Raw genomic sequence first — 26,933 nt, 5'->3', positions numbered from 1 at the left:
TCCACAAGGCGCGCAGCCGAGGTGCAAAATCAGGCAGGTGGTAGCGGTGGACAGGGACAGGGAGGGCAGGCGGCGCTGAACCAAAAGCGCTGCAGATCACCGCACACATTACCCCCCCCCCCCTTCACTCACACATACAAACACCGCGCGCGCACGCACCCACACACAGACAGATTCTCTCCTCAGTCAAGCGCGCAACCAGCATGGCTAATTGACACCTCCCGCTATCATGAGGCGGAATCCCCCTCCCCAAGCTGAATTTTCTGTGCAGACGAAGAGGCTGAGCAACGCGGATTCTTATAATGGAGCTCGGAGGGGCGGGCAAAGACCAGCACGGGGAGCCTGACGAGGAAACGCGGCTGCTTTAGCCCAGCGCCTCCGAGCTCAGGCAGCAAAGGCGCCAAGAGAGACGAACAGGGGTGGAAGAGCGATGCCGGCGCCCCCGCCTTGGGAGAGGCACGGCTAGGGACCAGGGGCCAGGGCAGCGCGCGCGCAAACACGTCCCCCTCCCCCGGGCTGGCACCCACCGAGCAACCCCTCCAGGCGCCACCAGGCAGCTGCCTCCCGCGGAAGGTGCCAGGCTCTGGGCACTTTTGCTTTCTCCTCGCTCCACTCCGCCCATGCGTTTCCCGGGCAGCCGAGGCGGTTCCGACTTGAGGGCGCTGCGGGGAAGGAACGCGGTGGCTCCCCGTGAAGGGTAGGGAAGCGGGCAGGCGCGGAGGGCTCCTGCTCGGTGGAGTTGGGGAGGGACGAGGAGAATCGTCGGGCGATGCCTTTGCGGCTGGTCCTCTCGGTGTCGCCCAGGAGAAGAGAGGAAACGGCGCCAAAGAGCCCGTCGGACTGACTGCGGCTGTTTTGCGCGGATCCAGCCTTTCTCTTCCCCTGTCCCCTTCCCCTGAACTTCCCGGAGTGGCTTAAGTGGCATCTGGAGCCAGCTGTAGCTGAGCAAGGTGCAGCTACCATGGGACTTCTCTGTAGGGGCTGTCGGTTTTGAGTGGGGAGGGAGGAAAGGGGGGAAAGAGAGAAGAGGAAGGCAAAGGGAGGGGGAGTCCTAAAAGATCTGTGGGGGGGGGGGTTAGAAACAAGCCTGAGGAGAAGTGGTGGGGTGGGGAGACAAGGGGAGCAGAGGAGGAGCAGTGCGGGGAACGGGACAGAAGTGCGGGAGGGTGTGCGACCCCTGTTTCCCCCTTCCCCTTTTACCCAGCAGGTTGGTGACTCTGGCTAGCCCCTCCGTATTATGTCTGCACTCCGAAGGAAATTTGGGGACGATTACCAGGTAGTGACCACCTCGTCCAGTGGCTCGGGCTTCCACCAGCAGCAGGCGTCAAGCCACAACAAGAAGCGCCAGCGGTTTGTGGACAAGAATGGCAGGTGCAATGTGCAGCATGGCAACTTGGGCAGCGAGACCAGCCGCTACCTGTCGGACCTGTTCACTACCTTGGTGGATCTCAAGTGGCGCTGGAACTTGTTCATCTTTATCCTCACCTACACTGTGGCCTGGCTCTTCATGGCCTCCATGTGGTGGGTCATTGCCTACATGCGGGGTGACCTGAACCGATCCCATGATGATGAGTATACTCCATGCGTGGCCAATGTCTACAACTTCCCCTCTGCCTTCCTATTCTTCATAGAGACAGAGGCTACCATTGGTTATGGCTACCGGTACATTACAGACAAGTGCCCGGAGGGCATCATCCTCTTCCTGTTCCAGTCTATCTTGGGCTCCATTGTGGATGCATTTCTCATTGGCTGTATGTTCATCAAGATGTCTCAACCTAAGAAACGGGCAGAGACCCTGATGTTCAGTGAACATGCTGTTATCTCTATGAGGGATGGTAAACTCACGCTCATGTTCAGGGTGGGCAACCTTCGCAACAGCCACATGGTCTCTGCCCAGATCCGCTGCAAACTTCTCAAAGTAAGTTAAAGTTCTAGCCTTCTATGCTAATTGGATCTGCACATTCCTGTAGGTTGTATCTTTCTCTCAAGTTCATTCATACCTGCCTTCCCCCCCCCCCCAATATCTCCCTCAACTTATTCTCCGCCTGGTACCTTCCCTTCTTTGACTTTTTCCACTTCCTGTGCATTTGCTTGGGAATTCCCCTGAGTTCAGATCTGTATATACTCCCATTGTCTCCAGAGTGCATAATTACTATTCTGTTCTCCTTGATAGAACACTTAGAGGCACAAGAATGGATTGTTTGATTTTAAAATCCCAGTTCCAGCTTCCTTTTGCATTTCTCTTTTTTTTCCTGTGGAAGTAGCTTCTCAAAGGAGAAGTCTTCCAGACTGCATTTAGGTTTTCCTCTCCCCTCCCTGTTGTTTTTGAAATGTCTGAAATATTTCACTGGTACACATTGCTTCTTTTTAAAATCCTTAAACCCACTAAACCATCTGTTCCTTTTAAAAAATTATCCATTCCTACTGCAGATCAATATATGTTTGTGTATTTGTAATATCTAACTGGTTTAGTGATGTAAAGTGAATGGATTGTATCTGTTGCTGCCAAAAGAACAAAATACCTTTTCAGACCTGTCCTTTGAACAAATCATACCCCAATCCCCCATATCATAAAGGTATTTCTTTCAGTTCATTGGAGGTCTAACTTCAGGAGTGTGGATTGTGTGCAGTGATGGTGTCATTATAATGTTTGTGTGTAATGTTTAATATGCTGTTTTACTATTGGTTTTATTACGTTGTTTTATATTATTTTTATACTGCTGTTACCCATCTTGGATTCCTAGGAGAAAGGGGGCATATAAGTGTAACTGTCATCATATTTGGAACAAACCACAGTTTTTAGACCATGATAGCAAATTATGTTTTGGTGCTAGGTCTTGTGGACAAAGGTGCCAGATAGATGTAACATTAACCAGTTAGATGTAAATTTTAAAGGAAGGGAAGAATTTCTGTGTGAGAGGAGGGAAGGGGCATGTAAGCCCACAGGGTGCTCTTGATGGTTAGGAGACCACGCAGAGTTACACTCCATTAACTCAAGGGAAAAGAAACAATCTATATTCACAATTATGTAACAATGTGCCATGCTGATGATTTTTTTTAAAGATTACAACAGAAATCATGTGGTTGGGCTCTCAAGATTAGTGATGTGAATTTATACAGCACTTTTAGAGCACTGAAATAATTTCATGTTTCTTTAAGCAACTAAATATGTATGTGATTGCAGCCCTTATCATGTCTTTTCTTAGGATCTGGACCCAATTGAAATTTTATCAAATGCACCTGATTATTCTTAAAAGGGTGGTAAATTTATATTCAGAATCCCCCATTTCCTTAGATTTTATTTATTGATTAAAAAAAAGTTTGTGCCTACCCTTCTCTTAGGTATCCCAGGACCCAAGATGGGTAACAACAGTGTAAAAACAATATAAAACAATTTAATGAAACAAATAGTAAAATATTACATGTAATGTTCGCTATACAAGCAAAACGTGTTAAGTAAGTCAAATGACAAAATAGAATTTACTTCCTTTTTGAAAATCCTGAGTGTTACTCTTGGAGTTTACAGTCCTTTCAGCTCTGGTATCTGGGGACGGTGGATCTCAATGACTTCAGTGTCCCATGTATGCATATTTTGCATGGATAGTTCAAAATGGGTTCAAGTGGGTTCACCCATTGCTTTCAGTAGCTATTACAAGTTAATACATTTTAGTTTGTTGCTGTGACCACTAGGCTTCATGCAGTTTCATAGCATGAAGACAGATGTAACATTAAGACCAAAAGTTAGCAGTTTACATAACCAACATAGCCTATGAATGCTGGTTCGGCAAAGGGAGCCGCAGATGAAACTCAAGTGACACTTCCAGCTCTCAACTGATTACTCCATGGAAAAGTTAAATGTTAATTATGAAAAATTAAGGAAGTTTATAATCACCAGGTACAATTTAATGAGAAGTTGGCCTTGCCTGAGTAATAGACTTATAATTTTGACAGGCAATAAATGTTCAGACATGACATCTCTTTTTTTCCCCCCAGAGGAACACATTTAGAACGTTTTGAAATGTCTTAAGTCCAAGCAGTATGCATGTTAGTTCCTGCTTTTCAATGTCTACGTAAATAGGTAATTCATTATTTTATTAGTCACTGAAAATGGCAAAATAAATTACATTTTAGATATCCTAGTGGATGTTTGGGTAGTCTTTAGAGGGCATCACACCTACCACACAGCAGACTTTTGTCTTTAGGCTGTAATAACTATGAAAAACTGACAGCAAAAATTAGCCCAAACTTGAATTGAAATTAATCTTTTCTGTGAGATCAGATCTGCATTGTATACCAGTTACTGTACTGGCTGATTAAAAAATTGCTCTTTTTTGTAACATCGAGGTGTCTCTGCATATGATGAGAGACAGCTAAAACTACTTTAAGAAATGACAGCAGTTCAAAATATGTGCTTAAATTTACAGCAGGGCTTTGCTCCTCCCCTTCCACTCAGTTGCACAATTTGTGTAGCTTTCGGGATCCAATGGGTATATTATTTGATATCTTCAGATATCTATTTTTATATTTATACTGACATGAAAAGGACTTTAGACAAAAAACGTCAGAGTACTGCTTTTTGCCATGTTTTTACATAAATACATTACTGTCTTTTTAAAAATACTCCCAACATGTTATATAATATGGTTGTGAGAGTATATACTGTGTCTCTTAATTCAGAATGAAATATGCACAGATGTTTAATATGTGGGAAAGATGAATTACAACGTATAACAGGCTATAGAGAAAAAAATTCTGTACCACTTGGATGCCTATTTTTGGAAGAAAAGGGATGTGGGCAGAGGAAAGGGCTTTCTTTAAAAAAGCACTGCAGGAAAATTCAGTAAAATGTAGGATATGCTTCCTAATCTCTTACTATAAAACACAGTCTAGATCCAACAGCAGCAAAAAAAAATGACAAAAAGCTGATCACAATGTTAAAAAAACAGATTTATTTTCCCGAAATCAAATACAAAGATCAAAGGGATGTGTCTATTGAAAACAAATTTCCACTGAAGAACTGTGGATTTAAAGATATAAGATAAGAGGAATTCATGTCTTTAACTTACAAACAACATTAACATATTGGTTAACTTATAGTTAAAGTAAGGTTTAGTGAATGCCACTTTGATGCTGGTGATATAGTTTATGAAGTTATATGCTCTGGTGAATGTACTAAAAGAACATAATTCTCAGATGGGGAGTAGAAACATAAATGGCAGATAGGGAGGATTTTGGCAATTTTATTTATGATACTTTTTTTTTCAATCTCCCCTCCAGCCTGAAATGTAAAAAATCCTTAGGTAACTTGAGTAAACTATAGAGTTTTCTTACACAAGCCCTGAAATTAAATGGGAACTATGTATGTATTGCTCATATTCAGTTCTTGTTCATGTCAGTGGGACATGGAAAATGTCCTGGTAGATTGTTCCCATTTTGGTAGCATAAGAGGTGATTGAATGTTCTAGGCCCGAAGATGGAGTGTTGAAAATGTTCATTAACAAATGAATGGAGCAAGTTCTCCACAAAACGATAGGAGATGAAATGCATGTGTTTGATTAACTGAAGAAAATTATTTAGAATCGCCACTTCCAGATTTCATGCTTGGCAGCATGTTTGGATGAATCCATCTGCCTAATTAACTAAGTCTATGTACACTACAGCTTGTTGAAATGTAGTGGTGTTATATGTCCAGCCAAGTTGCAAGGAAGGTTTACAACTATTTCTGGATACTGGGATTACTTTGACTACTACTCCAAGTCATTAATAGACATTGGAATGAATGAAAATTCGAAAATCCAAGGACGTATCAAGATGGCAAGTGTGATGTAATAGAGTATAGGTCACTGGACAAAGACATCTGAGTTTTTAGTTCAATGTTCACTGGGTGTCTTTATGCAGATCACTGTCTCTCAATCTAACCTGCATCATAAGAACAAAATGGGACAACCATATACAATGTCTTGAATATACATCAAAAGGGAGGGGGAGGGAGAACCAGTGTGGATTATTCCAACTTTGGGCTGAACACAAGATATATCAACACTGCAGGAGCCACATCGACTGTCTTGATGAGGGGACTACAGTGTGTGTATGTATGTTTGGAGGATTCCTTCTCCACCCTCTGTCATCAGCTCCAGCATCCTGATGGAAGATTGAGAAGTGAGAATTTTACCCCTTCCCTCACCTTAGTATGTTGTGAACTCACAGCTGATTTATGGTGGCCCCATAGAGATTCCAAGGCAAGAGACATCTGTCACCTGGAGACAGTTTATATCATGCCCCTGGTATACCCTGGAGATCTCCCATCCAAATACTTGTCAGGATTGAGGCTGAAAGTGTGTGACTGGCCCAAGGTCCCCCAGTAGGTTTCCACGACAGTGTAAGGATCTGTACCTGGGTTCCCCAGATCCTAGTCTGACACTTTAACCATTATACCACACTGCCTTTCCAAGTCCATGCAAATTCCATGACACTGGAAATTGCTTTTCCTAGAGTCAGAAGGGACTCTAGAGGATGGGGAAAGCAACAAAAATCTACTTCTGCCATAACCTTCTTCTCACAAGTTACTGGATCTGAGTCATCTTTGCCAGCATATTTCTTCACCCCTCCCCTGGTGGGTTTTGTTTAGCATCAGATATTTTCATCTTTCAGCATTTAGCTCTTTCTATATTTGTTTTATGGTTATACGCAAATTCCCTGTAAGTAATCAGTATCACTTAAACTTCCAAAGCAAGATGCCACAGATATGTGGGATGGCATGGTATGCACAGACATATCTTAAGGAACAAATAATGTTGAACATATTTATATTAAAGTTCATGGTTTTGTAATAGAATGGCGTAGTTGTAAAAACATGGCCACTAATGCACCCTAGAGAAATTTAATTCCTTGTCTTATCGGAACTCTGTCAAATAAAATCTGATAGATGTCATCTGAGGTTTTCCTTCATGCTAACAGCATATAATTTCAAAGCTAAACAAGCAGGGAATCCACAGGGACTAATGGGGCACATTTCGCTTTCCTCTGAATCTCCCTCAACATCATTTTCTTTTTTCATCTTCCTGGCAAGCACCATATTTTTGGAGATTGAGCTTAGAATTACAAAATCTGTAACAAAAGAATTGTTTATTGTATGGTGTACACAAAAAAGTTTGCTAAAAACACAGGGTCGGGAATATATTTTTTAAAAATCAATATAAACTGTACAAACATCTCAAACACAGTTGATGACGCATTCATTATAAATGACCAGTATAGGACCATACATGTTTTAGCCTATTTGGCCTTCCTCAATGGTCATGAATACTAAACATTTTGTCTGAAAACAGAAAACCTTAAGAGGAGAGAGAAAAAAGAACCTATTTAATATAACCAGTATTATTACTATAACAAGAAAAAACAAGAAAAAAATCATTAAATATAAAGTCATGTATACCTTATGACTTGTGCTACCTGATCTTAACTACGAACACAAACCATGGGTCTTTCACCACTGAAACAAGCTCATACTAAATTCTAGATGACAATAATATATCCACAAGCTAAATTATGGAATAGATTTAAGATACCTTAGACTAGGGATTCACAAAGTGGGTGGTACTGTCCCCCTGGGAACAGTGGAAACATCAAGGGGGGCAGAGAGGAATTTTGGGGCAGTAGGGGGGCAGTGCAGGGATTCCTGGTTCAGCTGGTGAGAAACAGGTATTATCCTTCCATCCTGGTGACTGGTGAGAAAGGAAAAGCAGCAGCCCTCTCTCACTGTGTAGCCTGGGATAGGAGGGGGAGTCAAGGTATATTGCAGCTTTGCAAGACAATATACAATGGGAGGGGGGGGTAGCCAAAGCATAGAGCCCTGTTGCTGTTGCTTTGCAAGGTAAGACCTTTTTTTGCAACAGCACTATCCTTGCTGTGTAGCCCTGGAAGTTGAGGGCCAAGGCAAAGAGCCCCTTACTGCTGCTATGCAAGGCAAGATTTTTAAAAGGAAAAGCAGCAGCACTTTCTTTGCTGTGTAGCGGGGCGGGGGATGGGAGGGAGCCAAGGCTAAGAACCAGCATCTTTATTACTCAGTTTCTGTGTCCCATTTACATGGGCCTCTCAAAAAAGACTCTGCACTCTGGGACAAAGTCAAGATGCACTTTATTACTTTTCCAACATCATATTTGGTAGAGCGGGGCTTCTGTGCAATCACCCAGCTTCTTTCCAAGCAGAGAAACACGCTAAAAATTAATGAATGTGGTGATGTAAGACTTTTCAGTGCCTTGCAGCCTCATGTTGAGAAGCTGATATCCCTGCACCAAACATATATATTCCATTAACACTGTGAAGACATAACGGGCGAGATGCAAACAAACCCTTTCATATAATAGCTCAATAAATTGGTGCACTTTTACTAGGTCATGTTTTATTTGTGAAATACATGTGCGTTTACAGTGTTTGGAGTTGTTTTGAATTTGCAGGAGACCTAATACCAAGAAAGAAGTGTGTGTTCATATGTGTGTATGTGGGGGAGGGGGCACTAGGAATGTGACCTTGGAACCAAGGGGGTGATAGCCTGAAAATGTTTGGGAACCACTGCCTTAGACCCTTCCCATAGCAAAAGTATATAAATACCCAATTAGAACTAACCTGGTATTCAATTAACAATGTTTCTGGATGTATGTAACATCATCTTGTGATAAAATGGATTAGCACAAACACCCTTATTAGGTCAGCTATTATGTGAAACATGATACAGCTTGCAAGGAGAGGGAGGGTCAAAGAGAGAAATAAAAAATGAAATGGAAAAATGTCAATATTGCTTACCTGAAGAAGATAAAAAGCTGGGTTTTACTCCACTTTTCTCTACCTTTAAGGAGTCTCAAAGGCTGATTCCGCATGGGCCAAAAACAGCAGTGTGAAAACGGTGTGAAAAGGGTGTAAAAAGGTTTAAAATGGTATAAAAGGGTTTATACTGTTTTCACACCGTTTTCACACCGCTGTTTTTGGCCCATGCGGAATCAGCCAAAGCGACTTACAATCACCTTCCCTTCCCCTCCCCACAACAAATGCCTTGTGAGGTAGGTAGGGCTGACACAGTTCTGAGAGAACTGTGACTGGCCCAAGATCACCCAGCAGTTCTCCAGCTTAGCATCTACCACTCTTAACCACTGAACCACACTGGCTGAAAGCCACAAGCCTAACATATATAGCATGTCCAATCTGCTGATTCAGTCAGACCTTGAGGTACCAACATTTGTAGATAATAAATCCAAAACTCTTCCATTTTCTGTAAACATCCTTGTAGTTGTGAAATATCCCGCTGTAAGTTCTCCATCATCCCAAAAGGTAGCTGTTTCTCTATGCAGCCAAAGATAGTGCTTGACTTGTGCAGCATTCAGTCTCCTTAATTTTATACAGCTCTTGTGCTCGCTTATTTTGACCTTGATAGGTGAGATAGTTATTTCAACATATATCAAATTATGGGGATGCTGAATGACATGAATTACCCACTTTGAATTACAGTTGTTGAATGATTTTATATAAAAAATATTGGGATTGCATGAGTTCTGATATATTCTTTTTGTTTCTGTGCTCCCACACCTCTGGTAGTGTCTGCATGCAAAAAACCTTTTGATGTTCTCTTTTCCCTGCTTCCTTCTCTCCTTCCTTCCCACCCACCTACTTACCATCATTTTTGTCTGCCAGTCTACTTCTTCAGCTATATTATTTATTAATTTCATTTAAGCCTCCCCCTTTACAAGGGGGACACAAAGCACCTTACAACATTCTGCTTTCCTCCATTTTATCCACCCTTCAACCCTGCAAGGTAGGCCTGAGAATGTGTGACAAGTACAAGATCACTCAGTGATCTTCTGAAACAGAGTGGGTATTCAAACCTGGGTCTCCTAGATTCTAGTTTGAAACTCTAACTACTATAATATATTGGCTTTTGTGGGGCAGCTGCTGCTGAACAGTAACAAAAAGCCATTCCTTCTTGGTGAGTCATTCAAGTTGCATGGTATCAGCTTGCCCAGTGAATGCTGGCAAGGCGACCCCATGAGTCCTCTCTCAAAGTTCAAAACAGCCCAAGAGAGGGCTTGCCACCTCCCCCTTTACTTTCCTAATAGAAACCAAGGCTTGAAGACTAGCTATACTGTTGTGGTTGCCTGACATTTCCCATTGACAGCACATTCATTTAAACAGGTGTTGCTGTTATTTTGGGGTGTTCTAACTCTCTTAAGTTTGTTGGGGTTTTTGTTTAGATCTCAGTGTGTGTGTGTGTATTGCAAACCTAGGATTTTTCCACATTTGTTGAAAGATCTGTCTTCTCTGTTAATGACTGCAGTCTCTGGATTTAATTAACCTCAGATGGGGCCTAGTTGAGAATTAGATATATTGATGTGCATGAACAAGGCTGTTTGCCAGGCTTGCACAAGGATCTCACTCTGTCATCAACCTCTCCCTTCTTGTATAGAGCACGATGAAGGCAATTTCAATTAGACTAACTCTGGCTGCCCATGACTTATGAATACAGGATGTGAGTTAATTGGAGTTAGTTTTCCCTCCATTGACCAGGTTTTAAAACTGGATCCAACTCTAGATTAGAAGACCAGTTAATGGGAGAAACAATAAATGAGTCAGCCTGTACTCAAACCAGCTAGCTTGCTTTGCTCCCCAGTAGCTCAGGATCAAGAGAGGAATGACTTCTCCTTTCACACATGTGCTGGGCATTTTGTTCTCCCTAGTTGCAGTAGTGCCACTTGGGAATGGGGAGCAGGCTTGGGGTGCTCTGCCTTCTCACTCAGCCTTTCTACTCTCTGCCTTCCCATTCAGACTGCCCATCTTACTTTTGTCCCGTGCTACTTCAGCAATCCTGGGGACAAGCCCCAACCCCTGGGCTTGCCTGGGGCTGCATTTGCAGCTCAGGGCCAGGAGCAAATGGGAGAAAGCCACCACCAGCACCCACTGAATGGTGTCAGTGGGCGTGGCCTTGGCAGCCCAGGAGACCACTGGTGTTTACTTTGTGGGTCAATGGAGGTTGGGCAGAGGGCCACATGATCAAGGAGTGATCCCTACTTGTCCCTAGCTAATGTATCTGGAGTAGGGTTGGCTCCTGCCAATTTCTGCACTCAAATTCAGCCAATTTACCTCCTTATCACAGCCTCCATCCCACACAGTTTAATGTCAGAGCAAGTCCTATGATTTCGAGCTTTTTTTTTGGCTGTTAGAGACTCCTTCTCTTTTTTACAAGTTGAAAAGCTAGCTGGATTAAATCGTTGGAAAGGAACAATATTTATGCATAATTTTGATCCTAAGGTAACTGAATGACATGGATTTAAAATATTGGCTTGTCTCCTTCCACTCTGTATGGCAAAGTTTGAAATCTTCCTTGCGCTTGGCAAACCTTCCATTAATAAGTGGCTCTTCCTCTGGCAGAAGAGATACATCTAATGGAGAAAGTTTTCTTAGGCTGAAGGAAGCCTTCAAAGTTTGTTGAGTGATGTAGTACATTATTCTCTCATATTATCTATTTATATGTCATTTATTAAGTACCTATACATATGTTGATGCTGCGCAGACAATAAAACACAGGGTCTAACTGTGGAGTTTTTTCATTTATGTGCACATTCAACCATAAAAGGTCTGGATACTTACAGCCCAATCCAGACTGTTGGGGGGGCGGGGGAGAGGAATGGCCATAGGAGGCAGTGTGGGCTTGCGCCAACACATTTGCCCTCCCTATTGCTGTTAAGTGCCACTTACTCTGACTGGGAGGGCAAATAGAGAGGCGAGCTGTGGAGCTCCATGACACTCAACTCACCACTGGCTGCTGCTTCCAGAGTTGGATGGGGCATCCTGGGTGCATTCCCAGAGGCGGAGCTGACATTAGTCACCTCCCACCGGGCTTTCACCCAGAGACAGCAGTGGGGAAGACAGACTTACCACCCTTTTGTAGGGCTTTTTGGCGGCCAGGCAGGCTTTTTGGCTCTTCTGCCTCTCTGCACCACCTGAAAGTCCTTTGGAGGTGTCAAGGCAGTGTGGGAGTGTTGGAGTGGGGCCTCTCTGACCACTTCCGGAATCTGGATTAAACTGTTAGTTGTATGCCTTCACAGCAACTAGTACTGGTATTGCTGTATTGTGTCAGTTGTTATGTGCATTGAACAAATCTCTGGGTAGGTGGAAGATCCATTTTCTAAATGTGTATTATCTAATCCTGTCTTATTATGGAAGTAGGTAATGTCCAGAATTCAGAGAACTGCAGTTCCACACACGAAAGGTTTCCTCCTCTTTCCTGCTGTACCATTCTGTGTCCCTAAAAAACTGGTCATAATGCCTCATCATATGAGATGTACCATAGCAGGCTGCCTTCCACTCATTTATTTTTCCATTAATGCAAGCAGAACTTCATCCACAATGGAGTTAAGACAAAGCAGCTGAATTTAAGTTTCTAAAGTAACATCAGTCACCTGGAGACAGCTTACATGGAGCTACTTGTGCTTAACCATCTTGAGCAGTTAGTGTCTACAACAAAGACTCCTGAGTGATGCATCAGTGCTGTGTCATGCCAGATAATGCTATGCTCGAATTACAGGGTATTTTCTGTGCAGATAAGCTGGCAAAGATATCCAGGATTTGCACATAAATTGATCCAAATTAAAGTACTTTAGTAAAGCTGAGTTAAGATACACATAACCCTCTTTAGTTTCAGCAGTTTCATGGGATTGCCAACCTTATCCTGGGATCTGAGATATTGGAAATGAGAAATACTGGAAAGTGTCTGAGCCTATATGTTTTATTTAGGAGAGCAATTGGGCTTTTTAATGAGTCAGTGTATTCCGCTAGGATCATTGCCTTTTGGGAAACCAACCTGTACGGGCCCAACTATGTTTTTAACTTGTTTATCTGGAACAGGAGCCGCATGAGGCTCTTTCAGCCTTATACTGCAGCTCTGCATGGCCTGGAGGTCAGAGGGTAGAATGGGTGTGTCCCTCCAGCCCTCCAGAGCAGCGCTGGAAGGAAAGGTGAGTGGAGGGGCCAAACTGGAGGCGGCTTCATGCATGAGGGTGCCCCTTTTTGGGTCCCCTCCATTCACCTCTCCTTCCAGCACTGCTCTGGATGGCTGGAGGGACACGCCCACGCTGCCCTCCGACCCCTAGAGGTCGGAGAGTAGCGTGGCCGTGTCCCTCCAGAGCAGCTGCCATCCCCCTTCTGCCACCCCCGCAGCCACCATCCCCCCTCTGCCCCACAGAGCAGGTGGACAGAGGGGATTTTTACTTTATATTCAATGTACATGCAGCTGAACCCCTCATTTATTCTGGTACTGGTCTACCACTTTATTTCCAAAATGAACATATATCAGTTCTTTCTTAGAAACAGGTCTACATGTGATCATTTAAAAACATATGTGGGTGTCAGGTCTTGAGACTGAAATTAATAAGTGGACTCTGGATGTTGGATCAGAAGTCCTTAGTACCTGGCTTTCAGAAAGTGAGTTCTGCCAGACCACGAAAATATTTTTTCCCCAGAGTTCCCACCATAAATCCCCCCTCCCTGTTTCCCATGGAATGTGAGAATAACCCAATAGAAAGAGAGATGTTTGAGAGTTGAGTATCTCAAGGCCAGTACAGCGATAGTTCTCAGCCATCTGCCACCCTGTCCTGCTGGGAAGGCGCCTGGGTCACTCCTAGTTAGCTATAGTTACCAGCACCAAAAGAAAGCGAACAGGAAAGGAAAAGGTCCATTAATATATCAGAATGTCTGCCCCCTCCCCGCAGCCAGAGGTGTGAGTCCTCACACCCAATTCAACCCCTTTGATGGCAAGGAAAACACATCCTGACAGTAGGTTCACTGTATTATGCACCAAGCTCATGTAAGGCAGCCTCACGTGTGGATAGCTTTGGTTTTCCCTGCTCTGCAGGAAGGCTAGAACTGGACATAAGCTGTCTCTGTCACTTGTTTAAGCATTTTTTTCTGCCAAGCAGTTTTTCACATCTTATGAGCCAGTGAGCTTTAATTATAGAAAGATGAATTTATAAATAATTCATGTATGTTCTGCAATGTTGGCTTCTACCCTCCTTACTCCTCTTTATAACATAGCTGCATAATCATTTGTTTGGATTTTGTGTCAGATGATTGATAGTGCAAAGTGTTGGCAAGGATGTGACTTGCTGTCAGACTGACTTGAGAATCACTGAACTGGTTGCTAATTCTCTCTTTCCCCCCCCCCCCCCCCCATTCTCTCTCTCTGATGTTTTATGTAGTCTCGCCAAACACCCGAGGGTGAATTTCTTCCTCTTGATCAACTTGAACTGGATGTAGGTTTTAGTACTGGAGCAGATCAACTTTTCCTCGTTTCGCCACTTACAATTTGCCATGTGATCGATTCCAAAAGTCCCTTTTATGACCTTTCTCAGAGAAGCATGCAAACTGAACAGTTTGAGATAGTTGTCATCCTAGAGGGCATCGTGGAGACAACTGGTGAGTACTGTGATCTCAAAGCTTACCTATTTGTGTGTAGTCCCCTCCCCCTAATTTCAAGACTTATTCCCCTCCATGCCATTCCCAAAATAAATTAAAACACTATTTCTAATGCTTGGTGTTGCAGGTGATTATTATGGACCATGACAAGGTGAACTAAAAACTGAATCTTTTAAATGTATTAGGCAGATATTCCTCAGTTTCTATTGTTTGAAAGCAGCCTAATGAAGTGACATTGTATTTTCTGTGGGTTGGGGTTAGGGTTCGTATTGCTTTACAACATGCCTTGTGTTTATATCAGCTTGCGTTTTCTTTCCTGCCTCTCTTATGACTGTGGGTATTTTCTGGGGGTGTTTTCACAAGTAAATTACATCAGCGAAACTGAGTTCCTTTCTGCACAGACCATTTAAAACATTTGGGAAATGTTTTTAAAAGAACTGTTTTTGCTTTTTTGTCCACACAGCATGGAAAAATAAAGCATTGCAGGGGGAAACAAAAAATTTTGTCCGCCATTTTCTGGCACTTCAGTTTGATTCTCTGTGCCACCTATCATTTTCTGATTCTTTCCCACAGGCATTTCCTCCACTAGCATTGCAGCGGCGTGCCGTTTCAGTGATTAAAGTACATAAACGAACTCAGTTATGCCTGCTGATGTGTTGTTTCCCCCTTTTTTAAATTTTCGGTGAAGTATTGTTGAAACTTCAGTGATTTTTCTCTCTTCTACTTGATTCCTGGTACTTCAAATCCAAAATACTCCTGAAATTCTGGGAGATTAAATTGCTTGTTACTTTGAGAGTGTTTGGGGTCATTTTGGATATCCCCATCTAACCCCAACCAAATAATTTCTGGTTTATTTTTGGTTCAGGTACCTTAGTATATAGCCCTACTTCGAATTATTCTGGTTTCCTAGTTCCAAGAAACTGTGGCCGTTTCCGCACGGCCTCCCTGTCGCCTCCACGCCGACGAGAATTCCACCGGCATGGAGGCGAAGGCCGTTCGCATGCACGCATGCGAGCGGCCGCAGCAGAGGCCGGCAAACGGCAGGCGGCTCCGCACGGAGCCGCCTCTTCTCCCTGGCCCATCCCACTCACCTTGTCCCCGTCGTTGCCTGCTGGCCGTCGAAGCCCCGCCCACGCTGCCCTCCGACCTCCAGGGGTCGGAGGGGCTTCATCGCCAGCAGGCGATAACGGGACAAGGTGAGTAGGACGGGCCAGGAGATAGCGTAGCTTCTCGGGCGGCGCCGGGCTTGCACCGGGCTGCCGCTGGAAGACGCTTCCAACAACAACCCTTTAAAGGGTTGTTGTTTAGGCCGCCTGCCTCTGAAGCGAGTCAGGTCGGGCGCTTGCTGCGTTGCAGCATACGCTTTCGTAGCGAACGGGCGCCTGGGGCGGCGCATCACCCAGGTCAGCCGTTTTGGCCCATGTGGAAAGGGCCTGTGATAGAATTGCCACTTCTGAAAGACTAGGGCCCCTTCCGCACACACAAAATAATGCGTTTTCAAACCACTTTCACAACTGTTTGCAAGTGGATTTTGCTATTCCGCACAGCTTCAAAGAGCACTGAAAGCAGTTTGAAAGTGCATTATTCTGCATGTGCGGAATGAGCCTAGGTTTTATCTGCAAATTAGGTATTATAATCAACTATAAATGGAAATGAATATTAATAGAATTTCAATTCAAACAAACCTGCACAACTGTGTGTAGCAGCATGTTTAGATAAAATCATGAAGTTGCTGTATACCTAAATTTTTCTTTGTGCTTTGAAAATTGATATCTGTAAAAATGAATATCCAGTATGTTGGTGGAAGTTTTTGGAATTTGCTGAAAGGGTTATCTTCTACAACCATGACGAAAGCCTGGATTTGATCATAAAGAAATGATGATATTCAGGGTAAATAATACTTCATGTCAGCACAAACATCTGTGATTCTTGCTAAATTGAAGCTGACAGTGATTGTACAATATTTTATGGACTTGCACAGATAAGATCCATGGATCCCAATGCAGACATTAAACTAGAAGCAGAGAAAAAAGGCATGCAAGTTACTTGGCTTGCTCTGCCTCTATTATATGGTGGTAATTGGCTGTCAGCATTTCAGGTTTATAAGCATTGATTCCCATTTGGAATTGTTATACCTATTAATAACAGTAAACATGTTAACAATAGTAAATAATACAGCCCAATCCACACGCTCCCAAATAATACAGTTTGCAGATATAGCATTTGGTTCCAAATATATTTTTATTTAATACCTCTCTCACTGATTACCAGCAGTGTCCAGCATCTTGTAATCCCCCAAACCCAGCCACATAATCCTGCACTTTTTGTCATTACTGAGGTTATCTTCATATTCTAAGGATGAAATGTAATCTTGGGTTTGGGATGCTAGCTGAGGTTTTCTAAGAGTTCAGTTCCCTGGTTTAGAACACTCCGAAAAATGAACAATTATATTATTTCTTCATTTCTTAATTTATCAGGTAAAACGACAGTTGCATTGTCTTTATTGGACAGCAGTATCTACAACACTTCCATGTGTTGTGAAGAAGATATCTTTAAAGGGGTGTATGTTCTGATTTAGAGCCAGCATTATGTTGTGGTTAAGAAAGATAGACTCTTATCTGGAGAACCAGGTTTGATTCCCACTCCTCTATGAAGCCTGCTGGATGATCTTGAGCCAATTCAAGGGTCTTGTACTCCAGTCAGTAATAAGACTCAAGGTAGATTCAAGAGCTTTGTTCAGAACCGTGTCAGCCCAACGGCCTGATAGCCGAAACTGGGGTTTTGCTTTCTGGTCCCAGTATATACTTGTAAGTTACAGTTTGACTCATCCCAGAATCCCCCCTCCCTTGCATTCCCACAATATCAGCATGAGAAAGGACAGTGAGAAAGAGACATTGTTTTTGGGACAGGTGGGCTACTCCTTCAGGAAGGCAGATAAGAGTAGCTGTTAAGCACTATTGCTAGTTTCATTGCAAGCAAATGAAAGAGGCCCCATAGCCTTGGGCGATGATAATAGTTGGGCCATCTGCACCCAAAAATATCGCATTACATGCGAGCTGCCAGGACAAGTATGGCGCAGGCCTGACAGCCAGTCACAGTTCTCTCAGAACTCTCTCAGCCCACGCAGAGGCAGGAAAACATCTCTTGCCTTTAAAACCCCATAGGGTTGCTGTAAGTCAGCTGGGACTTGATGGCACACATACACACACTCAATTATACCAAAATATTCCAGACCAGATCATCATGTTAACAGCCTGCACTGCACATAGTGAAAGGAGCTTTATGTGACTGTCATTGATTGTTATGCTTGTTTGTACCCTGTTTAACAGTTGAGAATGATGGGTTGCGTGAGCTCAAGCTTTCGATGACCTCTAATGTCCTACTCACATTATCAGTAGTTGTCAGTGTTGTTATTGAATGAATTCCTAAGGACCAGACAACCGAAGTGAGAGGATTGCAGAATGTGGTGTTGCTTTGTATTCTCTGTATATTTTAGGGTGTAATTGAGGACCATCTTGCTACTTTTTGCTGATGCAAGTTTCCTTTCATTGCCTTGCACTGATTACATTGACAGGTTTTTAAAATAAGAAATTATTGTTTTAGTGGATAAAATTATTGATTTTCAAGTAAGGCAGCAAATAATGCTTCAGATCTCGTTTTTAAAGATATTCTGATTTTTGAATCTATTAAGTTTTATTAAGAGTATAAGGTAGTATTGATTGTTTTATTACACTATTGCTTTTAATATACCATTTCTGAACATTATTGATCACATTTCATTTCAGATATGTAAGCATTTATTGCTCTTTACTGTTTCAAAATTGTCCTCATTGTACAAACCTTGAGAAAAATAATTTATGAATAAATGGTTTTATGATTAGACTAAATCTTAAAATGTCAAGCACAAGCTGAATGCAGTTTGAAACAAATGTACTTCAGGCCTTCAGAGGAAATACATTAGGTAGTTTAATAAAGTCATGTGAGGTTATTGTACTTTGGCCTATGTAAAATAGCCACACCTTAATGCTCCTGAATTTCTCAGATTGGGGTTGCAGTTTTCTGAAAATGTTTTGGGGAGAATCTTAGAAATTGAATTTGCCTTTTATATTTAAGATAGGATAAGGAATTACAGGTATGCTTTTTATTTGTAATTTCATTAACATATGCCATCATTTTATATCAGTGAGATTCTTTTTTATTTAAACTGATTTTAAATAAACATCTCAAAAGATAACTGACTGATGTTTGACAGGGATGTAAGGTTTTCACTTGCATCTGGAATAAATAAACCTTTTTTTACCTCTCTGCCATCAGAGGGTTGATTCCCTGTCAGAGACTGATTATTAGAAATAATCTCAGTACAGTTTTATGGCTTGGCGGTTAATGCATTGCTTTAGAATAGTCAGAGAAACTTGAGCGGTGCAATCTTGAGTGTGTGTGTGGGGTGGGGTGGGTGCGTGGGTGGGGGTTAGTTGCACAACCATTCTGCCTCCTAAGAGACTTGCTCTACTGCAACCAGCATACCAAACGTGATGCTCCTCTGACCTCTAAGAAATCTCCCTATGCAGCACAAATCCCCCTATGACCTACCTTTTTACCAATGCTGGAGCGGGTTCCTTTGCTGAAGGAACACTGGCACTGCTGCACCCGGGCATTGTGCTGTTGTGTGGCATCATCAGAATAAGTGCCTTTCCAGTGGCGTAAATGCCTCTTACACCAGCATAAGTGGCATTTGTGGTGGCTCTGGGGTTATTCTGCTTCTTCAGCAGTTTCAATCACCCCTCAAAAAAAGATTTCATTGTTAGTTTCCATCTGTCTGTTTTAAAGTAATGTTTCTCCCACGAGTGGAATAAAACTCTCTAATAATGGTATTCTCAGCCTGTATTCATGAAAATTTATAAGTACCAAATAGCTGTATGCTGTGTGTGTATGTGGTGGTATTTATGACTTGTATGCACATTTGTAATCTGTTGTATATTGAAAGTACATAGATATGTCACTGGGTTTTTCCTCTTCAAACTGCTTAATATGGCAACTAGAATTCATTTTTCAGGATTTATGAATGAGAAGGCTAAGGGTTGCCATTGCTGAAACTGGTCCCTCAGGCAGATCCGTTAATGTCAGTTTGAGCTGCAAGCAATTATCAGGCCGTGTTATTTAACTCCGTGCAATATGAGACCCAGTGTGGTATAATGTTTAAGAGAGGTGGACTCTAATCTGGTTTGATTTCCCACTCCTCCACATAAATCCTGCTGGGTGATCTTCAGAAATTGCTCAACCCCACCTACCTCACAAGGTCTCTGTTGTGGGGAGAGGAAGGAAAAGAGTTTGTAAGCCATTTTGAGACTCTTTCAAGGAGAGAAAGGTGGGGTATAAATCCAAACTCTTCTTCTTCTAATGTTCCCCATCCAAAGAGGGGGTAAATCTGCCATGAGCAACATGGGGCTGCACCAATAGATTTGCCTTCCCTGGGTCACTTGCCCCAGTGGAGGGGAGGAACCACCTGTGCACGACCGCCATGGACGTCCCTGATGGTGGGATGTGATGCTGGACGCCCCACCAGTGCCCCTTCATCCATTCGGCTGCCAGTGTGGTGGGGGCATGGCTAGGGGAGAAGCCCCACACACCTCGACCCCTGGTGGGTGGCCTTTGCCCTAGCTGTGCTGGCACCCAGGGCTTAGAATTAATGCCATCTTTTCAGTGGTGTGAGTCCATTGAGCCCAATGGGGACTTCCTGGTGACAGGGAGGCATTTTTCTCATTTTTATGCTTCCCACGCGTCTGGGAAGCTTCCTTGGGAGTGGCTGGTTGCGTGTGTATTTTCAGTACCATGGCCAGGGCCGTACGGCTTCATTGGGGCTGCCCAGCTTCAGTGGCTCATTTATGTTCATTAAACCTCTATAGCATGGACAGGACATTTTTCCTTACCTAGTTGGCTACCTTAGTGATAGCCTGCATTTTCTTTTACACTTCTTGTATCCTTGCTACAGACAATGCTTTTAATAATGTGGAAAAACATACTATTTGTACAGCTTCTAAATCACCTTTAAAGGTCATAATCTTGAAGTGTTTTCAGAAAAGCTTGTAAACAAGGGCTATGGGTCTGAAGATCCTATACCCTTTTATGACCAAATAAATGACAGACAGAATCTCTTGGCTTCTGCCGTCTACAATATTTTAAAAGTATTTGTTTGATAACAGTTCTCAAAATAGGGTCAAATGTGATGATATGCCATCGTACTTTTTCACTGTCCTACGATTGAAGTATTATGAAATCATATCAGTATTATGAAAGTTGGCAAGGGAATGTTTCCTGATCACTCCACTCTGTGCAAGGCTAACGGGAAATAGACCACTGAACTTTGCACCTCAGCTGCTGGGAAAAAAAGCGATTTTGGGGCGGGGAGGGGGGTGCAAGGCTAAATAAGGATGGGAATATCTAGGGCTGATTCCGCATGTGCCAAAAACAGCTGTGTGAAAACAGTATAAACCCTTTTACACCATTTTAAACCCTTTTACACCAGTTTCACACCGTTTTCACACTGCTGTTTTTGGCCCATGCGGAATCAGCCTCAGTTGTCCAAGTCAGAGAAGTTTGTGGAGATGACTAAGGGAGAGATGAGGACTGCAGAAGCAAGAACTCGGATAGGTAGCTTTGAGGGGCTTCAGTTATTGTTGGAACAGGAAGGAGTCTGTTCAGGTGCCTGCCTCTGCAGGGCCTATCTCTCCTAAGCCCAACCCCACACGTAGTTCCAGATAGGGGAAAACTAAAAGATAGAAGATAGATGGGCTTTTCCTGCCATTGCTGTAGGGTTGCCAACTCCATGTTAGGAACTTTCTGAGGATTTGTGGTCAGGGAATGGCAGGGTTTGGGAAAGTGATGGAGCTTAGCAGGGTGTAACGGAATGAGCTTGCTTTGCCTGGCAGACCCTATCCTGCACTCTGCACACTCCCAGGAGTTGCCAACTTTTCCTGGGGAGGGCTAGCTTTCTCTCTGGGTTAACCACTGCCACCACCTGATCATTTGAGGACTGCCTGCTGGGGGAAGATCAGGATTTCCCAGCTTTCTTTCCAACCCCATGAGGCCTCTCCCTCAGTTTCCCCCTTGGTTCCCCTTTCCTGGGTTCCAAAGGGTAGGCTGGAGGTCTTGGAGGAAAAGCTGCTCAGCCTTCCTCTCTCTCCTGTTTAAATAGTGCATCCCAGACAGTGGGGCATACATGGTACAGAGAACTGTCCTTCACATCTAAGGTTTAAAAAGTATTTATTAAAAAGAAAACGATTACCAGTATGTTTTAGCACAGCATCAGATGGAGCAAGGGTTTCCAAAGCAAAGGCGCATATAAAACTAAACTTCTGCCCCTATCTCTTAACATACCCTGGCTAGGAGTTGTTCAACATCGGGTAGGCATGTAAAACTTAGAAGGCTGCAGTTCTCAAAGAAGTCACATTGCCTGGCTGAGCACATGGTCCAAAAATGGCTGTACCCTTCCCAGCCCAGGCAAGAGCTCTGTTCTCCTGCAGAATGACTTGAGAAAAGAGACCTCGCCCCTCTCTTCCCAGCAATTTATCAGATCCCAGACCCCACCCTCCTTTGACCTGGTCAGGCTGGGTCAAGATATCTTTTCCCTCTAAGTCAGGCAGTACTTCTTGATGTTGATCTGGGATTTCTAAGTCCTCCAAATCTATGGTACCTGGTTGGAGAAGGGGAGGAGGCAAAAGAAAAAAGGGGGGAAGGAGCCATTTCTCCACATGGGGTGTCATAGAGTCCCCCCCCCCACTCCCCCAAAGCAGCTATTTTCTCCAGGAGAACTGATCTATGTAGTCTGCAAATCAGTTGTAATTCTGGGAGATTCCAAGGCACCACCTGGAAATTGGCAATGCTACATTGCAATGAGGAAGTACACACAATTTACACAAGAGTTATCTGGAAACTTTTTAAAAATATCTGTGATGGCTAATAATAGATTGTGTTCATTAATGTTTTTGACTTCATTTATAGTAACTCTATTCTTGGTAATGATTGATAACTGACTCACTGAAAAGATTTTAAAGTGTGAATATGTAACTGAAGTTTGTTAACAAGTGCTTTAGGCAGCAGAGATATATCTAAAGATGGTGAATGGTCCACAAGCTAAATTGAGCCTCACATCCTTCTTTCCCCTTCCACCAGAGGTGTAGCAAGGGGGGATAGTGCCCGGTGCACCGGTGCATCCTCTGCCCCCATCCTGCCCCGCCATGGCCCCACCATGCCCCCGGAATGCCCTTGCCATTGACTTCACAGGGCTACCTGATGTGTGTTGCACCCCCCTTTCCCTTGGAGCTACGCCTCTGCCTTCCACTTTAAGCACTGACTTAAAACAAGGGTTGGAGTACTATATTCTCCCTCTTTATATGACCCCATTTGTCATATGCAGATTCCTTTCATAGTTATTATTCTAGAGTTGTAGCTGTGTTAATTGGTTGCAGCAAACATAAATAGGAATATGGTGGCTAAGAAGTTTTTATATTAGCATGGGATTTCATGGACGATGACCTGCTTTATCAGATGAAACACCCAAGGGTAAAAACTTGTAGTTGTGGAGGTTTTACACATTATATGTTTATTTCTGCAAGGTTTTTAGCCTCCGATGTTCATTACTTTAAAAAAATGTGTTTACCGTATATACTCGTGTACAAGCCGACCCCTGTATAAGCCGAGGCACCTAATTTTACTGCCCAAACCTGGGAAAACTTATTGACTCGGGTATAAGCCGAGGGTGGGAAGCTGGGAGGCAGAGAGAGCTCCTTATTTGGACAGTGACATCAGGGGGAGTCACTGCCCAAATAAGGAGCTCCCTCTGCCTGCTGGCTGGGTTTGACCAAGGCCAGCCAGCAGTCAGAGGGAGCTCCTTATTTGGGCAGTGACTCCCCCTGATGTCACTGCCCAAATAAGGAGCTCCCTCTGCCACCTGGGGTTTAAGGAAGCCCAGCCAGGCACCCAGCCAGCATGCCTCGGGGTTCCCCCTTCACTCTCAGAGGAGGGCAGCAACAAGAGGCTTCCTGGAGGCAGGGAGGTTGTCCCGCCCCGCCCCTAGCCTCCTTGTGATTGATAGAAAATGGTGGCTCAAGTATAAGCTGAGGGGGCTTTTCTCAGCCTTTAAACAGGGCTGAAAAACTCGGCTTATACGCGAGTATATATGGTAATTTTGTGGGTGGGAAGAAGAGACAAGTTTACCTTCTCCCCCTCATTTTTATTTCCTTTAAAAAAAACCCCAAAAGCTAATCAAATCAATTTTTTTCTGACACTATATCCTTGTCTGATACCTTAGTCAATTGGAAACCATTCTGTTTCTCCATGTTCTTTCATAACAGTAGTGTTTTATTCAGAGTACAGGATGTGCATCAAAACAATCAGTTGTTGTGGCACACACATTTCTTTCAAAGCCAACCGTAGCTTTTCCTAATTCACACTGTTTGGAAGCTTTTGCTGTAACCTGTGAAACACAAGCTGATTTTCTCCTGAAGTTCACTAGTATGCTCCAGTAATTACCATCATTTATTTTATTTGTTTTTATTTATTTGTGCCTTGCATTTTTCCCCAGACCATTTCTGTCCAACGCAGCTTGCATCAGTCTACTCTGCTCCATTTTATCCTCTCAGCAACCCTGTGAGGTACATTAGGCTGATAGTGTGTGACTGGCTCAGGGTCCCCAGCGAGCTTCCATGGCAGAAGTGGGGATTCAAACCGGGGTCTCCCAGATATTAGTCCAACAGTCTGAATCACTACACCCCACTGGCTCTCTAAATTTGCAGTGTGATCCTTTTCCTTATCTGGATGCAGTAGTAACATCTGGCATTTCTTGTTCCACATATGCAGGATTTTCAGCATCACTTTCCTCATGTGAAAAATTAATGCAATGGAGTGATACTTGCTGTAGGGCACTTTTGGGAAACATGAAGCTGGAGGAGAGACTTTATGCAGGGACAAAGGGAATTGGGACTGCTGGATTTGTATGGTATTCAGAGGAGCTCTGGCTCCCTCAGTAGTCTTTGCTAGCTAACATGTTCTCTACTGCTGAAATTATATGAATGACAGGAATTTAAATGGCAACCAGAGAAAGCCTGATTAGGCTATTGACCAGTGTATGATACCACTTTAGTTGTTGGTTGTTACTTCCACTGAAGTCATGTTGAAATGATACCATAAGGCTGGGTTGCCAATGAAATGGACAGTCCACTTGTATACAGTCAAGGTTTTAGCCGCAGCAGTTATCCTAGCTTCCTGTGTGTGAGGTAGGGTGCCAGGGCTTGACGGTTGTGTTCAGTAGGCCTATAAAGAGAATAGATTTATAAAACTTGTAAGCTACTTGTCTCTAATGCCTAAAGTTGAATACAGAAATTGAAAGCAGAGTTTTAAAAATAGCATTTTGTAACAATACAAGGATAATAATACAAGGATAACAATACAAGAAACAGCTCTTAGCAATCATAAAGTGATTTTTGCAGGACGTTAGAGACTTAGCATGTAGTAGAATAAACTGTGTCAGCTTTCTCTCCCCCACAAATCCTCTTTTGTAATATTTTGTCACACGGTTTAGAGCCAACCAGAGGCGTATTGTGGGGAAATGGCACTCGGAGACAACTCCTTCTCCAGGTGCTCCCAAGCCCTGCCCCTAACCTCCATGATGGCTGGCTTTTGAAAGCATGGAGGTCAGGAGTGGGGCTCAGGGATGGGGCCACACCCACAAATCTGTGCAGGCCAGGGGTGGGGCTTGGTGGATGGGGCCATGCCCCCAAGCCCTGCCCCTTGACCTCCTTGCCAGCTGGCTTTTGAAAACTGAAGCTTTTGAAAGCACGGAGGGGGGGGTGAGACTCAGGGGCAGGCAGGGCCATGTCCCCAACCTCCGTGCAGGCCAGGGGGTGGAGCCAGTGGTGGGATTCAGCAGGTTTGCATCACTTCAGCAGAACCAGTTGTTAAAATGGTGCTTGTAAACAACCAATTGTTAAATTATTTGAATCCCACCACTGGGTGGGGGCAAGTGGGTGGGTCCATGCCCCTGAGCCCTGCTCCCCCACCTCCATGCTGGCTGGCTTTTGAAAGCCGGAGCATTTGAAAGCATGGAAACTGGGGTGGGGCTCAGGGGCGGGGCCTCACCCCCAACCTCCAGCAAAGGGGGTGGACTTGGGTGGTGACACCTCCAGCCTCTGTGCTTTCAAAAGCTGGCTTTCAAAAGCTCTGGCTATCAAAAGCTGGCCTGCAGGGAGGCAGGGCTTGGTGGTGTGCAGCTTGGTGGTGTCCCTATATCCCTAGGGCGGTATGCAACTGGAGCCAACTCTCAGCACTAGATCAAGGGGGTGTGAATTTGCCTTAAACCTGCATTTAAGGGAAAATAGCACTGGATAGTAATCCTACTAGTTTTCCTGTTGCCCTGGAATATAGAGCCCTGGATCTCCACTGAAACGTACAAACTGTTTGATCGGTGAGGTTGAATATGTGTAGACAGGGAGTATATGGATACTAAGGATATATGTTAATTTTGTCTCTACCAATGCATAGTGGTGGTGGAAATTGCTGTCAACTTACAGCTGACATGGTTTTCAAGGCCAGAGATGTTTGGAGGTGGTTTGTCATTGCCTGTCTCCATGTGGGTTGAGAGATTTCTGAGACAACTGTGACTGGCCCAAGGTCATCCAGCAGGCTTCACGTGGAGGAGAGAGGAATTGAATGTGGTTCTCAGTCCACAAAAGCAGTGGCAGATAATTGCTCGAGTGCTGGTGGTCAACCTGAAAATCCCTTACATAATCAAAGCCAGTATGGGTCACCAGTATGTAGTCAGAAACACTGCACCCTCTCGGAGAAACAAAGATATATTCACCAGCATTATCAAATTTGGTTAGATCATTAAGGTGGATCAGAGGTAGCTGAATACACAATTTAGCAAAACCGCTGGTACCTCAGTTTGTTATTAAGACTTTGGAGCACCTTGCAGAGGAAAAGTACCAAGGGAAAACATCAGAATCTAAGCCAGATAAGTTCTAAAAGTTATGTTCATCCTTTTCTGTTCTAGCATTAAAGTCCCCTGCCACAGTCAGATCAGTATACTCCTGTTCCTTTCTTCTAAATATTCAATTAACTGTGACCACTGTGTTTCCTGCACTCTGCTGTCTGGATTGGGTGGGAGATATATGTTCACTAAGGCTAAACTATAACAATTCCATTGCAACACCAAGTAATTACAGGGGGGACAAGGTCTTAACAGCAGCTCCCGTTTCAAATGTTATCAATATCATAAGGCCAGTCTTGAATCGTCCTTTTGAATTTAGTTTGTAGGCTGGCAAACAATAAGAATTATAACCTTTAATTTGGACTGTAGATGGTGACCAGATCTCTTGAGGTAAGATTATATCGAATTGCTTAGAACAGTTGGAAAAATCATTTACTGGCCTTGCTTCTCCACATTCTAGGGAATAAGCTTGAAAAAGGAAGTGGTAATGCAA

General features: G+C 43.6%; 1 protein-coding gene across 2 annotated transcripts in view; it reads left to right on the top strand.

The window, feature by feature from the left end:
• The first annotated feature begins 203 nt into the window (after positions 1-203).
• The window catches only part of KCNJ3 (potassium inwardly rectifying channel subfamily J member 3), a 173,852-nt gene continuing 147,122 nt past the window's right edge, over positions 204-26,933 (top strand). The window contains exons 1-3 of one of the 2 annotated variants that reach the window (XM_048484050.1): positions 204-697; positions 1,208-1,918; positions 14,241-14,457. In XM_048484050.1, the coding sequence (XP_048340007.1) occupies positions 1,238-1,918; positions 14,241-14,457 (898 nt within the window). In that variant the 5' untranslated portion in view covers positions 204-697; positions 1,208-1,237. Of the gene's footprint in view, positions 698-1,119; positions 1,919-14,240; positions 14,458-26,933 lie in introns of those variants that run through there. The other variant, XM_048484049.1, reaches the window with a different exon arrangement.

Source organism: Sphaerodactylus townsendi, linkage group LG02, assembly GCF_021028975.2.
Source record: "Sphaerodactylus townsendi isolate TG3544 linkage group LG02, MPM_Stown_v2.3, whole genome shotgun sequence".
Lineage (NCBI taxonomy): Eukaryota > Metazoa > Chordata > Lepidosauria > Squamata > Sphaerodactylidae > Sphaerodactylus > Sphaerodactylus townsendi.
This window is presented reverse-complemented; position numbering and strand designations above follow the sequence as displayed.